We start from the raw sequence: 14,070 nt of genomic DNA, 5'->3' as shown, positions 1-14,070 counted from the left end.
GTGACCTAATTCTGCTCCTATGTCCTATGGTCTTAATACATCACAGAGATCCAGACTAATCAGTGTCAGCCATTTCTATGATTATGTTGAATTGACCAATGAATGTAAATGCGTGTTCTCAGAAACAAATGTATAATAATGCCTAAAGGAGAGAACAGTAGCGAGTGAGGAAGACTTGCATGACATCATGTGAGAGAGAGAAGGTGAGTGAGAGTGAGAAACTGGTGTGCATCTTGTAAGGGGCGAAGAAGGAACTCCTGATAAACTCATACATTTGTTCCCAATCACAAAGTATCAGTGAATTCTTGAATCTAAAACTGGGAACCATACTCGAGTAAGGCCAGTGCCTTCAGAAAGACAAAATAAAACTATTGGAGGAATTTGAAAAGGTTTAAAATTTAAAATTAATTTAGGCCAGGATGGTATAAAGACCATTAAAGGTTCTACTAACTTCCTGTTAAGATACATGAGAACCACAGAAGTGTACAGTACAGAGGTCATTTGGTTCATTTTGTCTGTGCTGATGTCTTGGAGAAGATTTCATGGTAACTTGTTGCAAAGTTATATATCTCCACTGGCACAGTTGAGATCATAAGTTTTGATTTTAAGGACTTTACTAAAATGACAAGGCATAAGATCAGCACATTAATGGGGTGCTACTTGAACTTGTGCCTGAATCTTCCATTAACCCATATTACTTTCAGATAAACAATGTTAGCTACTGAAAGGAGAATATAAATCTAAAGGCGGGGCTGGCCCTTGAGGTCTAGATATCCTAATATGAAAACTAAGCATCAAAGCACTGGAATATCATGGTTTTCCGCATTCCTTAATGAGCTGCATTGAAGTAGAGGAAAACACGTCATGTGAAGAGAACCAGACAGTGGTTAAGTTGTGAACCATATGACCACTACCGTATACTTAACAGGAAGTTAGTGCAATGTTTAATGCTATTTATGCCATCCTGACCTTTCAAATTCCTCCAACAATTTTATTTCATTTTTTCTCCTGGAGACATTAGCCATACTGGAGTTCGGTTCCCGGATACTTGCTTTACTTCATTGCGTGAATTTGACAGTGTGTGTCAGCCAGGTTATTTAACTGTGGCAGGCAATCATCCATTCTCACTTAACATCCATGCATGCACACACGTGCATACGCACATGGTCTCTGCCTAGTTGAGAAATGGAGACTCTGGCTGATTTCCCACTCCCTAGCCAGAGAGTAGCAAGACCAATTGTAACACCCTTCACCACCATGACCACCAACATCAAGCTCAACATAGTTGAGATCAGCTAACTAATTCCAGCCCATATTACCAATCATATGAATCTTGGGAAGTGAGGTGTCTCTTCTAGGTTTTGGATATTAAATCTGTTTTGGTGATTATACTGTGTATTTCCGAGCTGTAGAATTGTTTGAGAGATGTTTGTTTAAAATTTCTAATATTCGTCTGTTCTGTTGAACTTTGTGTCTCAACTTACTTGCTCTGAAGGGTCAACCAAACTTTTAAAAAATTAACTTTTTTTTTGCAGATTCTTTTACCTTTATCATTTTGCCTTTTATGCCTACCATTATCGCTTCAATGGGCAGTACAGCAGTTTGGCTTTGGTAACATCATGGCTCTTTATACAGGTATATTCTTGATGTTTATTTTTCCTCCAAATTTCTCCCCATCACTCCTGAATATATTGGCTCCATTTAGAAGTAAAATCGCTACAGGAGAAGTGACCTTCCTTTGCCTAACTAAAAATTTTAAAGGTGGTCTAAGATTAAAGAAAGGGGTGTGTAGTGTTGCTTAAGAGTTATAAATCTAACGGAAGAATTTTAGAAACCAGCAAAGAATGACCAAAAAATTGATAGTGTGAGAAAATAGAAATTAGGCTAAACATAAAAGCAGAGGTAAGAGATTTCCCACAAGTATGTTTAAAAAAAAGATAAAAAGTAAAGCACTGCTATTCAACAAACAGTTAGTGGAAAACATCTTGGAATAAATATTAAAGAAGTGGTAATTGGGCACTTAGGAAAGAAATCACATGATTAGGCAGAAATAGTTTTATAGAAGGGAAATCATGTGTCTGAACCTTTTTGAGCGCCTACTTGGGGCAGATAAAGGGGACCCAGTAGATGTATGTTTAGATTTTCAAAAAATGTGTGTTAAGGTGTCACAGGGACGATTGATGCACAAGTCAAGGGCTTATTAGGTTAGGGATATTACCATGGATGCAGTTTTTGTTAAAGGACAGAAAACAGATAATAAATCTATTTACCCAAAGTGTTGTGAACCTTTGAAATTCTCTATTCCAGCTGGCTGCCTATGTTTAGTTGTTGAGTATGTTCAAGAGTTGATACATTTCTGGATACTAAGGGAAGCAAGATTGCTTGGAAAGGGTGGACAAGTGGAGCTGAGGTCACAAATCAGCAATGATCTCAATGAATGAAGCAGCTGAAAGAGCCAAATGGCCTACTGCTTGCTGCTCCTACTTATTTTCCTACTGTTGTATGGTTGTAAGTGCCATCACTTGAGTGTGAGAACTTATACCTTACAAATTTGCAAAGCATGCCATCACTTGAGTGAGAACTTATACCTTGCAAATTTGCAAGGCATCACCGCTAAAGCTGATAATCATCACTCACCACAACAGAGTCATTGGTTGAACCCCGGCCCCAGATCAGAGTTACTTGTAGTATTCTTGCACCTAAGATTGACTATCTTAGCACAATCTACTTTGATTCTGCACTGCATGATGCCATCTACCAGTTTTTTAGACTGTGGTTTGATGGGTATATTCATTGATTTAGCCACAGTACAATATATGTAGTTGTTTATATGTCTGCCTATTTCACAACAACTTACTTGAATAATGCCTTTAATGTAATGAAACATCCCAAGGTGCTTTATAGGAGCAATATAAAAAGTACAATACTAGCCCACTTGAGGAGATATTAAGTCAGATGACCAAAAACTTGATCAAAGGGGTAAGTACCTTAATCATGCATTGAGATTAATTTGTTCCAGGACTTTGAGGATTTTGTGCAGTAAATTAAAGATTGAGATTGGGGCAGTGTTCTGTAAAGTCAAGAGCAGTTTGTCTGACATTCTTTCTGTTTTCTGTCCCATCCTCATTTATAAAAAATCAATCGAGTAAAAATTGAATACTTATTTAAAAAAAAGAATTAGAGCAGAAAACATGACAGGGAATCTCAAAGAGGAAAGGCAGCTTAACCCTTTTAATACATGTTATTTGGAAGAACAAAACACTTACAATCGAAGGAGATAGGAGGTCACTAGATAGAAGTAGAGTATAAAAGTAAAATAGTGAATGCTGGAGCTCTGAAATAAAATATAAAATGCTGGAAGAACTCAGCAGGCCTGGCAGTACCTGTGGAGAGAGAATATTTCAAGTCCAATATGGCTTCCAAAAAAGAGTTTGAGTCCTTCCAGCTATAGGTGGAATTGAAAATAAGGTATACTGAGCCACATCACAATTAGGCAGTTAATGGTCTTTGAAAAGAAAACTGAAATGTCAGGCGCAGCATTCCTTGCCGGAGTAGAAATAGCTGAGAAGTTTCAGTCTTTACAGCTAAGGAAGGCCAATTGTCAGTTAATGGCAGAATATCAATCTCAGTACCCCCTGAATTCTTCATCTGAGCTTTCGTATTGTGTTTTGTTCCCAAGCTCTGTTGTGTATATATTACATATAGAAATGCACAATGTAGAATATGAGTTTTCTATAACACTGGCCCTATTCATTAATTTGGGTTTTTTCTCCCACCCCTTCCAGCATTCAATGATCTATTTCTTCCATCACTATGAGCTGCCTGCCATCCTTCAGCAAATTCGGATTCAGGAAATGTTGCTGCAGAACCAACAGGCTGGGCAAGCCAACCAGACAACACTCCAGGACAACCTGAACAACAATACTGCAACAGACAGCACGCAGCCAAGCCCCGCTGACGCAGGAAACTCTCTCATAGCTGGCCCTGGTGCAGCCCAGCTTAGTGGTGCTCCCAGCCTAGCGGACAGCATTCAGCCTGGTCGCATGCAGAATCCAAGCTCTGAGGTGACGCCATTAAGTGGTGATCTAAATTGGGTTGCAGAGACAGCAGCTATCATATCAGAAGGTATTGCAGCTCCAGAACGGAATACATCTACAGAGGGCTCCAGCACGATTGAGCCATTAAGTAATGGCAGTTCAAATACCCAGGATCTTTTAAATAATTCTGGTGCCGTTGACCATGTCCAACCAGGCACAAGTTCTGAAGAAGACAAAAAGGAAGTGTCTTCATATGCTGGTGGTCTTCAAACAGAAGAGAACCATAGCACATTAAATTATCGTACAGCTGAGAACCAAGAGGAGGTTCTCACTAAAACTGACCATCAGGACATGTCTCCCCCACAAGATGGTGAGACCTACATGCTTCCATCCCAGCATGATAGTGACACTAGCTTTGACCAATCAGAAATGGACCATGGAAACCAATCTAGTGTTTCTAACAATTCAGTAACAGAGACAAGCGGTCACAGCGTTTCAAGAATCTCGTGACTCTTATTTCTGTTCTGTCTGGCAATTTGTTACTGGAAGACCCTTTTGCAAAGTTCACAGCAAGTGTATGGTAGTGTTTGTGGGGGAATCGCTATTACATCAAGCGTTTTCATTTGTAAAACCAAAATATCCCAGTGCTTTCAGTTGGTTCCAGAAAACTGTGTGTGTTGGGCAGAGACAGCATGCTGTTCAGTGAGCATTAATGGTAGGAGCGCAATTGAAACAATTAACTCCTCCATTCAGTCACCATATCCATAATCTGCAGCATAGCTGTACGTATTGCTGTGATATTCAAGTTCCGAAGAAACACTATCGGTTTGTGAAATGAGGAAAACCTCCCAAAAAGAACTCAGCTGGGTACAAAAAAACGGCAAGTGTCTGAATGGCAGTAGAAGACGGCTTGTTCCTTTGAACTCGCAGTATACATATAAATTGATTCCACAGTGCAATAAGTTGATGTGTATTGATTCTATTCTGCAAGGTCTCATTACCTGAAAGACTCTTAAGTCTTGTTTCTTGAACTGGTGCCTAAATACAGAAGAGATTTGCAAGGTAGTAGTGTCAGAAATTCCCTATAACTTCTAATAAACTTCGAACCTAACTAATTTGGATCTGATTCTGATTGATTTTTCTGTTGACAATATTGTATTTAAATGTAATGTAAGAGTTTCTGTCTTTGTATATATTAAAATAAATGCGGTCTAAACATGTTTGTGACTTACTTTAAAGTGTATGAGCCACCTATAGTGAATAACTTCACTAAAAAATGTTCTGTGGCTTTAGCAAAGCAGTATAATTTTTTGTTTTTTGGAGGTGAATTTTTTGGAGTCGGCAAGATAAGGGCACTGGATCCTTGGGTCATACACAACACGGGATCAGTAATGTATTACTTTCCTGCCACAAACTCAAAAGTAGCCCAATGGTGCGCGCGCACAAAATTTCAGCTCCCCTATTAACTCTATGGTACACTGGGACAAAATTAAGCTGTGCAGATCTGAGGTCCACAATCTGCACTAAATTAGCTGATCTGAGCTGCAGAATAGTAGTGTGCATTTGGCTTCGATTAGGTAAACACAGTAAGAAGTCTCAACACCAGGTTAAAGTCCATTAGGTTTATTTGGTAATAAAAACCACTAGCTTTCAGAGTGCTGCCCCTTCGTCAGGTGAGTGGGAGTTCTATTCACAAACAGGGCATATAAAGACACAAACTCAATTTACAAAATAATGGTTGGAATGCGAGTCTTTACAGCAATCAAGTCTTAAAAGACTTAAACAAATGAACCTGTTGAACTTTAACCTGGTGTTGCGAGACATACTGTGTTTACTTCAGTCCAACGCTGGCATCTCCCCATCATTTTAGTTAGGTAAACAGAGCAAACGTTTATTCAGTCATCCCTATCAATTAGCTTGGGTATTTGTTGATGAAGTCATAATTAGTCCCATGAATTTGGATAAGCTAAAAATGATCTCTCACTTGGATCATTGAAGAATGACCCTTTGGGTAAGGAGTTGGAGGTGTTTCAACACAGGCGGAAACACAGTCTAACAGGAGTTTGTCTTAACAGGAAACGGATGGTGGGGACTAGTTCAGTTTTCCTTGCTAACCTGTGCCTTTGTCAATTGGCTCTTATATCTGTTGATACTGTTGCAATCCATTTCTCATAAGTCTCAAAACCAAGAGAGATGCATTTTATTTATTGAATATGAATATGGGTTCCAATTCATCTACAAGACTACATTTAAATCCCCATTTCTCAAATTATATATCAAACAAATCACAGCACCAAAGGAAGCAATTCAATCCATGGTACTGTTAGTGCTTCTCCTTAAAGGGGATAATGTACTCAATCCCAGTTCTTTGTCCTTTCCCCATTCCATTTCAGATTCCTCCCTTGCAAATACCTATCTAATTTCAGTATTAAAGAACAATACCCGTATTGATTATCCTTGTCTTAATTAAGCCTGGTCCCAATAGCTTACATAGTCACAACCAGGAAGCTTATAATGTTGGTTCCAAGTGGTAGGAATTTTACTATTCTGTGCTCTGACTACCATTTTACATTTTTGTGGCCACTTTATTAAATTAAATGTACTTCTGGTTGGATTGCTCTTCTGCCTCTTGCTATTAAATTGAATGTTATGTAAAAGGATGCAATAAAAGTTTATTAAAAAAGCCACCTCTTGAAAAGTTGGTTGGCTGGTTTTACTAAGTTGTTTTAAAAGCTGCATCAGTGATCAGCCTTTTAGATAATTGGAACAGGCTGCATTCCCTAAGGCAGTATAGTGATCTTTGGACACTATACTGCTGCATACAAGGAACAATTTATTTGCCACATATCTAAACTCTCAAATTTAGTTTTGCAACATTAACTCCTGCAGCCTTAACAGGTGACAATTATCTGACTGCTATTTAAAAATAGAAGTTACCTGCTTACTTTGGACAGACTAATAATTTGTAAAACAGTGCACAGAGTAATGTTACATAAACTTCTGCATATACAGGAATGGAAAGTCATTCCTAGGTTACTCATAATACTTGGAGAGAGGGAAGAAGGTATTCTGTGTTTAATTCAAGGAGGTTTCTGCGCCTCCAATACTGGATGTCAAATCAGCAGAATTAACAATAGTGGAGGAGTTGAGTGAGGAGGATTATTTATGCATTTGAACATTGGCTTCAGTTTATTCTCCATGAACAAAGATCCCCTGTATTAGCAACCATTTAGTGCTATTATAATTTGCATTTGTACAGAGTGCTGTGTTTGGGGACTTCAAGACCAACTTGCACAAAATGGACTTGGAGAAGAGAAAAGCAAAATACTGCAGATGCTGGAATCCGAAACAAACAGAAAATGCTGGAAAATCTCAGGAGGTCTGACAACATCTGTGGAGAGAGAACACAGCCAAAGTTTCAAGTCTGGATGACTCTGTCACTGACTCTTGTTTTCTCTTTCCACAGGTACTGTCAGACTTACTGAGATTTTCCAGCATTTTCTGTTCCTGTTGCTTTTAAATTTGTATTTTATAATGAGATGTAATCACTTCAATTTAGAAAGTAGAAGATGGAACCTAGACAGATGATGATTAACATGCAGCTGAAAGTTATTTCCTCCAAAGGCTGCAAAGAAGTAATTCATTAACCAGTCTTGGTAATCAATAATACTTTAATAGGTAGTGTGTTGGGAGTTCTCTGGTCCTGGAAATGCCTGCCAGGCTTTTTTCCCTGAGGTTTGTGAATCTTTGGAATTTGTTGCATAACTCCAGTCATTGAATATATTCAAGACTGATGCAAAATGTTTTGGACTGGAGGAACCAAGGGGATTGGGCAGAAAAGTGGAGTTGAGAATACAAATCAGCCATAATTTTATGAAGTGGTGGGGCAAGGTCGAAAGCTGGTATTGCGCACTTCTGCTCTGCTTAAATTTCTTCTAAGCTATGAAAGGAGGGAGTTACTTGTCATTGAAATCTCCATAGAGGACGCATTACTGCTCTTATAAATGTGTTGGTCAGCAGGAGCCTACAGTTAGCCTCTGCACTGCTGATTAGGGAAGGAAAACACACAATCCATGGCTCCCACTCCTCATTGCTAGCTGATGACTGCTGGCAAGTGCATCTGTGTAAGATAAAATCAGGGTTGACAATGATGCTTCAACTTAATGCTTTCAGTTTATCAACACTCCCTCTTTAGGCCAAACCATGTGTAGAACAACTAGTTTTGAATGCATCGATCCAATCACAGTCTGATTCAAAAATAGTTAACAACAGCGAACAGCGGTTTACCCTTTTTCACTGCACTCTGTATACTTAAATAGTTAACGATTAACTCAGGCCTCATGCTCTGGTAACTCATTTTCCAGTGACTATCAAAAATGTTTTGCATGCAATAAGTGACTTGACAGTAAATGTAGCAGCCATTTTGTTCATGGCAAGATTTCACAAGTAATGAGATGACCAGTTAATCTGTTTCTGGTGATTTTTGTTAAGAGAGGAACGCTACACAGTTATCACGGCGACAATTACTTTTTCAACAGTATCAGGAATCTTCAACAGACATCTGAAACCCTGGAGCAGGCAAGTGGGCCCTTGGTTTATCCTCTCATCTGAAGGATGTCGCTGCTGATATCACAGTACTCTTTTAAAATGCACTATTAGGCCAGACAGTGCTCAAATGCTCTTGAAGAAGGGCCCAGTGTGTAACCGTCTGACTTGCTGGAGACAGTCTTACAAACCAAACTGAGGTATCACAATACTGAGAGCAGTCAGAAATAGCATTTATACCGTCTTCAATGCCAAAGGCTGATCATCCTTCTTTCACTCAAGGATGGGTTCTGTGCTCACCTACCTGAAAGAAATTAATGTTGAGAGGATGGCATGGTGGCACAGTGGTTAGCATTGCCACCTCATAGCGCCAGGGAATGAGGTTCGATTCCTGGCTTGGTCACTGTCTGTGTGGAGTTTGCACATTCTCCTCGTGTCTGCGTAGGTTTCCTCCGGGTGCTCCAGTTTCCTCCCACACTCTGAAAAACGTGCTGGTTAGGTGCATTGACCCGAACAGGCGCTGGAATGTGGCAATTAGGGGAATTTCACAGTAACTTAATTGCAGTGTTAACGTAAGCCCTACTTGTGATAAATAAACTTTAATTGGAGCATTTCCAGGTCTGGCATCATTGTCATCACTCCACACTCCATAATCATGTGTATTATGGTGAAGTGATGGCCTGGTGGTATTATCGATAGACTATTAATCCGGAAACTCAGCTAATGTTCTGAGTAATACGGATTTGAATCCTGCCATGGCAGATGATGGAATTCGAATTCAGTAAAAAATATCTGGAATTAAGAATCTACAGACGACCGTGAATGAAACCATTATCGATTGTCGGAAAAACCCATCTGGTTAATTAATATCCTTTAGGGAAGGAAATCTGTCACCTTTATCTGGTCTGGCCTACATATGACACTAGAGCCACAGCAATGTGGCTGTCTCTCAATTGCCCTCCAAGGGCAACTGGGGATGGGCAATAAATGCTGGCTGGCCAGTGATGCCCATGTCCCATGAATGAATGAAAAAAGGTACAAATAGTTCTAAGGTCAGATACAGCTCCCCTCCAATACAGGACAAAGCTGCTTCTGCATCACCCCAGCAAATAACTTCCTAACTAAACTTAAAAACTTAACATCAGCGCACAGCTTATTGAATTTTTTCATTGCAGAGAACAGCCTTTGGGTAAAATTTAATTTAGGGACAGTTTTGTGGTGTAGGCCAGGGTACAGCAGAAATTGGCTTGATAAATGTAGTTTAAATTAGAATTGTTCTGTTTAAACATTGGGCTGGTGATCAGAAAAGCAAAATATTGCAGATGCTGGAATCTGAAACTGGTGGAAACTCTTAGCAGGTCTGACAGCATCTGTAGAGAGAGAATAGAGCCAATATTTCAAGTCTGGTTGATGGCTCTGACAAAGGGTCATCCAGACTCGAAACGGCTCAATTCTCTCTCCACAGATGTTGTCAGACATGCTGAGATTTTCCAGCATTTTCTGTTTTTGTTTGGGCTAATGATCATGATGCCAGGGATGAGACACTAAAGTTAGGAGAGAAGATTTGTAACCATTTTGCAGTGGAACAGAGGTGATTATGAAGAAATTTAATAGATAATTTTTAAATTATAAAGAACTTTGATAGAGCAATTAATGGAAGACTATTCCCTTTAGTTGGGGAGTTGGTCATAAAGGAATCATCAGTTTAAAATTGCCAGAAAATTAGTAAGAACAGTTGGAAATTTCTTTGCACTGTGAATTATTGAAGCATGGAATGCTTTGAAATCAGATGAGGTAGATGTTTCTTTAAAGGAAAAGACAGATAACTATTTTAAACAAAGAGATACAGCAATAAGGAGAGTAGGAGAGTGCTGTTAGTTTCAGCTACATGTCAGACACAGGAATAACCTTTTTTGATTTGATTTATTATCGTCACATGTATTAGTATACAGTGAGAAGTATTGTTTCTTGCACACGATACGAAGCATAGAGAAGAAAAAGAGTGCAGAATGTAATGTTTCAGTCATAGATACAGTGTAGAGAAAGATCAACTTAACGCGAGGTAGATCCATTCAGAAGTCTGATGGCAGCAGGGAAAAAAATGTTCTTGGTACATGATTTCAAACTTTTGTATCTTTTTCCCAATGGAAGAAGGTGGAAGAGAAAATGTCTGGAATGCGTGGGGTCCTTCATTATGCTGGCTGCTTTTCCAAGGCAGTGGGAGGTGTAGACAGAGTCAATGGATGCGAGGCTGGTTTGCATGATGGTCTAGGCTACTTCATGACCCTTTGTAGTTTCTAGCAGTCTTGGACAAAGCAGGAAGCATACCAAGGTGAAACAACTGGAAATAACCTGTGTTCTATACTTCAATAATTCAATATGATCATTCAGATTCTCTGAATGCAACTTGTTCCCTACATTATACTATAGGAAAGCCCTCTATCCACAGAAATAAATTGTGGGGATGAAGACTTTTACTTACACAATTGAAATTCATCATCACCCTACCAGTTACCTGCCCCCGTTCTGCTCTTTTCCTTTGTTCGCAGCTTTTGTAGTTTGGAACCAACTTTAGGTAAAAGATTGATGAACTAAATAAATTGATGGTGTCTTGGCTTCAGGATTGCTCCCTGTGGCTTTCCTGCATGGAAGGAGATTCTTTTCTCCTAATTTCTAACTTAATCTTGGTCCTTTCCATGACTAACAAAAGTTTCATCCAGGATTCTTGGTCACTGTCAGTCAACAATCACAGAAAAAAGGTAACATTAGAGCCATGTCCTTCAAGTTGCTTCATCATCCTTCATCATAAGATCAGAAGTGGAGATATTTGCTGATAAATGCGCAGTGCTTAGTTTCATTTGCAATTCCACAGATACTGAAGAAATTGTGTCCGTATGGAGCAAGACCTGGACAACACTCAGACTTCGGCTGGTAGTGGCAAGTAACATTCCTGCCACACAAGTACCAGGCATTATCAATCTACAACAAAAAATGTTCTAATCAAATGCCCTACCATCAACATTCTGGAGGGTGGGGGAAAATACCAATGAACAAAACCTTAACTAGACCAGTTACATACTGGTAATACTTGCCATTAAAGTGTAATACAATTCACTCTTTATTAGTAATCCTTAATTATTTGATAAGCATATAATTAACACATTACTCTAATATGGTTTCCATTACACTGTAATTGCCTGACTAGGATCTAGATACTACCATTGTGTGATGAACTGGCCAAGTTCATTCTAACGAGTGAGGGTCTTCTCTGAGTTCCAGACTCAGGGTCCTCTCTTTGGGATGGTGGATCTCAAATCTTTGCTGACAATGTTTCCGAAGTCCCTTTTTTAAGCTTTTTCCAACATTCCAGGATATTCAATGACATATTGCTTGTACGCGACACAATTCTGAGCTCATTTATCCAAAGGTTGTGTAAACAGGAGACATCTATTTCCACTGTTCTTATCAGTCTTATTTTATGACCATTGCAGCTGCAAGGTCACCAAGATCGAGTGACCCTTAGTGTCAGAGTGCTTGGTCAGCATTTTTATCTGTTCCTCTCACATGGACAGTCCTGGTGTTTTTCATGAAGTTAGCATAATCTCCCATCAAGCTGTTAGCCATTGGGCCACAGTTACCCATAAGGCCACACTACAGTTCCAGCAAGCTCAAGATACTTAACACTAGAAGAAAGCTTGGTTGGCATACCATCTATCAATTTAAACAGTCACTTTCTGCCACGTGGTACAGCATATCTGCAGCGTGTAACAGGCACAGCATTTCCATCTCACCAAGGCTTACTCGACAACACTTCCCAAACCGGCATGTGAGTTTGACCCATAACAGAAAGAAGAGCAGCAAACACATAAGTAACACCACCACCTCTTTATTCCCCTCGAACCAGCATCCTGGTTTGGGAAATATTACTGTTCTTCCACTGGTACTGGATCAAAATCCTACCATTCCATGGGAGTACCTTCACCACATGGACTGCAGCAGCTGACCAGCACCTTTTCACAGTTAAAATTAATTTATTAGTCACACGTAAGGCTTACATTAGCACTGCAATAAAGTTACTACGTAATTCCCCTAGTCACCATAGTCCAGCACCTGTTCGGGTCAATGGACAACTTTCGGACTGTGGGAGGAAACTGGAGCAAACCCACGTAGACACAGGGAGAATGCACAAACTCCACACAGACAGTGACCCAAGCTGGGATTACGAATCCAGGTCCCTGGTGTTGTGAAGCAGGAGTGCTAACCACTGTGCTCCAGTTACCTAGGGATGACCAGGCATTGCTGCATTGTCAGCATTGATTCAACTCATTAACAAAAGAAAGAATTACAAAGAACCAAAGCAAATAGCACCTAATAAGTTGAGGGAGAGAGGCGGGGGGGGGGGGGGGGGAGGTCATTGACTGGAGATTTAGCATGGTGGTTTAATCCAAAAGAAAAAATGAACTTGGGACAGTATTACCCAAAACATTTTCCAACAGTGATAAAATGCCACCTTCAAGATAAATTAAGACAGCTCTGTAAGGGTTTGAAATAAGCTTTCTTCTTGTCAGTAAGTAAGAATAGTGACTGTTTGCAGAATAAGAAAGATGAATGCTCAAAGGGAACACGATAGAGAGGAGTTTCCACAATTAATTTCTGGGTTTAGACACATTGTCCTGATGTTCCAAGTCATTTTACAAAGTGGCACCAGAGGGCGCCCTCCTGCAGGATGAGTTACTGCAGCCAGGCAAACACTTCAATTTTGAGGCAATAGGACCACAAAATCTGACTCCTGCACATTTGGTGCTATGGGTGCCACTATAGGGGAAGAAGTAGCAGCGGTGTTCCTCCTGCCCACTGCTGGCATGAACCATGCCAAATTCCATGCTAGGGAAAGCAATAGTTAAGGTGTTTCAGATAATAGTCAAGAACTGCAGACATGTTTTGATAGACCACAGTAAGCCATTGCCTAACAGACAGTTAGGGACCACAGACCTATGTGTTTGCTGGTAGTATAAACTGTGTACATATGCTTTATTAGTATTTGGATGTTGTAATTAGGCAAGTGTAGAGTAGCTGTAATTGGTTAAATGCTACTGTGGGAATCAAATGAAACAATCAGAACTGTTAGTTTTGATTGGATATTGATTACCTTTGAATGAATGTACCATTTTGATTGGTATATGTAAATCACTTGGAACTGAGCCTGCCACTGTAATTCTTTGTTCAGAAACCTGCAAACCACACGGTAGAAAGCTGGCCCCCTGACGCGAATAAAGAGCTTGAACTCCAAGTGTCACCTTGTTAGTTACAGGGAATGAGGTAAACTGTAGTCGAATAGCTGTGAAACTCCCGCAACAACTCAATGATGGCAAGTTAATTATTCCAGCATTGTCTCCTCCATTGGGGGAGTCAGCATGTGCCAACACACTTACCCATTTGCTGAACTGTATTGCCTTATAAACAAAAGAGAGGTGTGGCAGTTGGTGTG

The 14,070-nt window shown here is 39.8% G+C and overlaps 1 protein-coding gene across 2 annotated transcripts in view; it reads left to right on the top strand.

The window, feature by feature from the left end:
- The window catches only part of tmem259 (transmembrane protein 259), a 64,498-nt gene extending 59,245 nt beyond the window's left edge, over nt 1–5,253 (top strand). For both annotated transcript variants that reach the window (XM_080213152.1, XM_080213151.1), the window contains exons 10-11: nt 1,536–1,635; nt 3,786–5,253. In XM_080213152.1, coding sequence (XP_080069278.1) covers nt 1,536–1,635; nt 3,786–4,547 — 862 coding nt within the window. In that variant the 3' untranslated portion in view covers nt 4,548–5,253. The remainder of the gene's footprint in view (nt 1–1,535; nt 1,636–3,785) is intronic.
- The last annotated feature ends 8,817 nt before the right edge of the window (nt 5,254–14,070 follow it).

The sequence above is a fragment of the Carcharhinus amblyrhynchos genome, chromosome 26 (assembly GCF_965287045.1).
Source record: "Carcharhinus amblyrhynchos chromosome 26, sCarAmb.v2.hapA, whole genome shotgun sequence".
Classification (NCBI taxonomy): domain Eukaryota; kingdom Metazoa; phylum Chordata; class Chondrichthyes; order Carcharhiniformes; family Carcharhinidae; genus Carcharhinus; species Carcharhinus amblyrhynchos.
This window is presented reverse-complemented; position numbering and strand designations above follow the sequence as displayed.